At 22.6% G+C, this 1,418-nt stretch overlaps 1 protein-coding gene across 1 annotated transcript in view; it reads right to left on the minus strand.

Annotated features, from left to right (window-relative positions):
• Phum_PHUM588150 (guanylatte cyclase alpha 1 subunit, putative) overlaps window positions 1-1,418 on the minus strand; it is a gene marked incomplete at both ends in the record, with an annotated part of 5,369 nt that overhangs the window by 1,125 nt on the left and 2,826 nt on the right. Inside the window, 2 exons of the mRNA XM_002432451.1 lie at window positions 461-590; window positions 671-809. Coding sequence (XP_002432496.1) covers window positions 461-590; window positions 671-809 — 269 coding nt within the window. The remainder of the gene's footprint in view (window positions 1-460; window positions 591-670; window positions 810-1,418) is intronic.

Consider the following 1,418-nt stretch of genomic DNA (forward strand, 5'->3'; position numbering starts at 1 on the left):
AAAAAAAAAAAAAAGTTTTCCCTTTCTTTTCCTTTTTTTTTTTTTTTTCGGAAGGAAATTTACGGTGTTTGATTTCATTTTTCATGTCGTAAAATCAAAGTTCAAACATTTTTAGTTTTTTTTTTCTTTATTTTATTTTATGCCTCATAATTATTTACGAGCAAACAACTACTCGTCAGTGTATTTTTATGACCTTTGTCTGTTTTTTTTCTTTTCTTTTTATTTTGACACATAACAAATCATCCCCCCCCCCAAAAAAAAAAAGAAAAGAAAAGAAAGGGAAACTTTTGATTCAATATTTGCAGTGTGTAAAAAAAAAAAAAAAAAACAAAAGAAGCAATAAAAAAAAATTGAAAAACATAACACGGTAATAAAAATGTAAAAATTATTACTAATAATTGTTTTAAAATTTATTATATTTACTTTATAAACATCCAATACTCCGCAAAATTCATCAAACTGACTGTATAAATCTTCAAGCATTTTAATTACCATGAAAGGGGTTGTAGTTGAACATATGGACGTAAATCCAACAATATCGCTGAATAAAATTGTTACGTTATCATGAGCTTTTGCGTCTATTGTTTCACCTGCTCCCCAAAAACAAAAAAAAAAACCATAAATAATAAAAACCTTACTTGTATAAATAAAATGTTATAATTGATCGTACCGAGCCAGAGTTTTTCAGCAATATTCGGTGGAAATATTAAATGAAGCAAACTGACATTTTTTTCTTTTTCTTTATCAATTGCTTGATTCGCTTCTTCTATGGAACTCTTCAATTTGTCCATTCGTCTTCTGAGACCGTCCTTAAAAAAAAGAAAATTTTTTTTTTTTAAATCAATTATAAAACAAATCGAAAAACAATCATTTTAATATTTAATATGCGTCACTCTCAAAACCCCCACTCGAAAAAAGGGTAAATATAAATTTTTTTTATTTTATTTTAATAAGAGTAAAACCCTTTTTTTATCTTCTTAAAAATTGCATTAATTATTTTATTTAATGAAAACAATTTATTTTTGTTTTAATTATAATTAATTCAATTAATAAATTTATTTATTTTACGAGTTTTTTTTTTTTTTGTTTGATCTCTTGCATTTAATCAATTCTTATACGTGACGATATATTTTTGTATTTAATTATTTATTCATTTATGTACTCCCACAGATAAATATAATATTTTAATTAATAGTGTTATGATATATGAGAAAAAAATGAATGAAATAATGAAATGTAAAAATATTGAAATCACAAGAAATATAAAAAAAAAATAAATTGATAATTACAATTAAATTAATGTCGATATCACATCACTGTTTTATTATTTATTATTATTATTATTATTATTATTATTATTGTTACCAAAAGTAATAAATAATTAGAGGGTGGAACGAAATATATCGAGTTTTTTTTTT

Source organism: Pediculus humanus, genomic scaffold, assembly GCF_000006295.1.
Source record: "Pediculus humanus corporis 1103172108311 genomic scaffold, whole genome shotgun sequence".
Classification (NCBI taxonomy): domain Eukaryota; kingdom Metazoa; phylum Arthropoda; class Insecta; order Psocodea; family Pediculidae; genus Pediculus; species Pediculus humanus.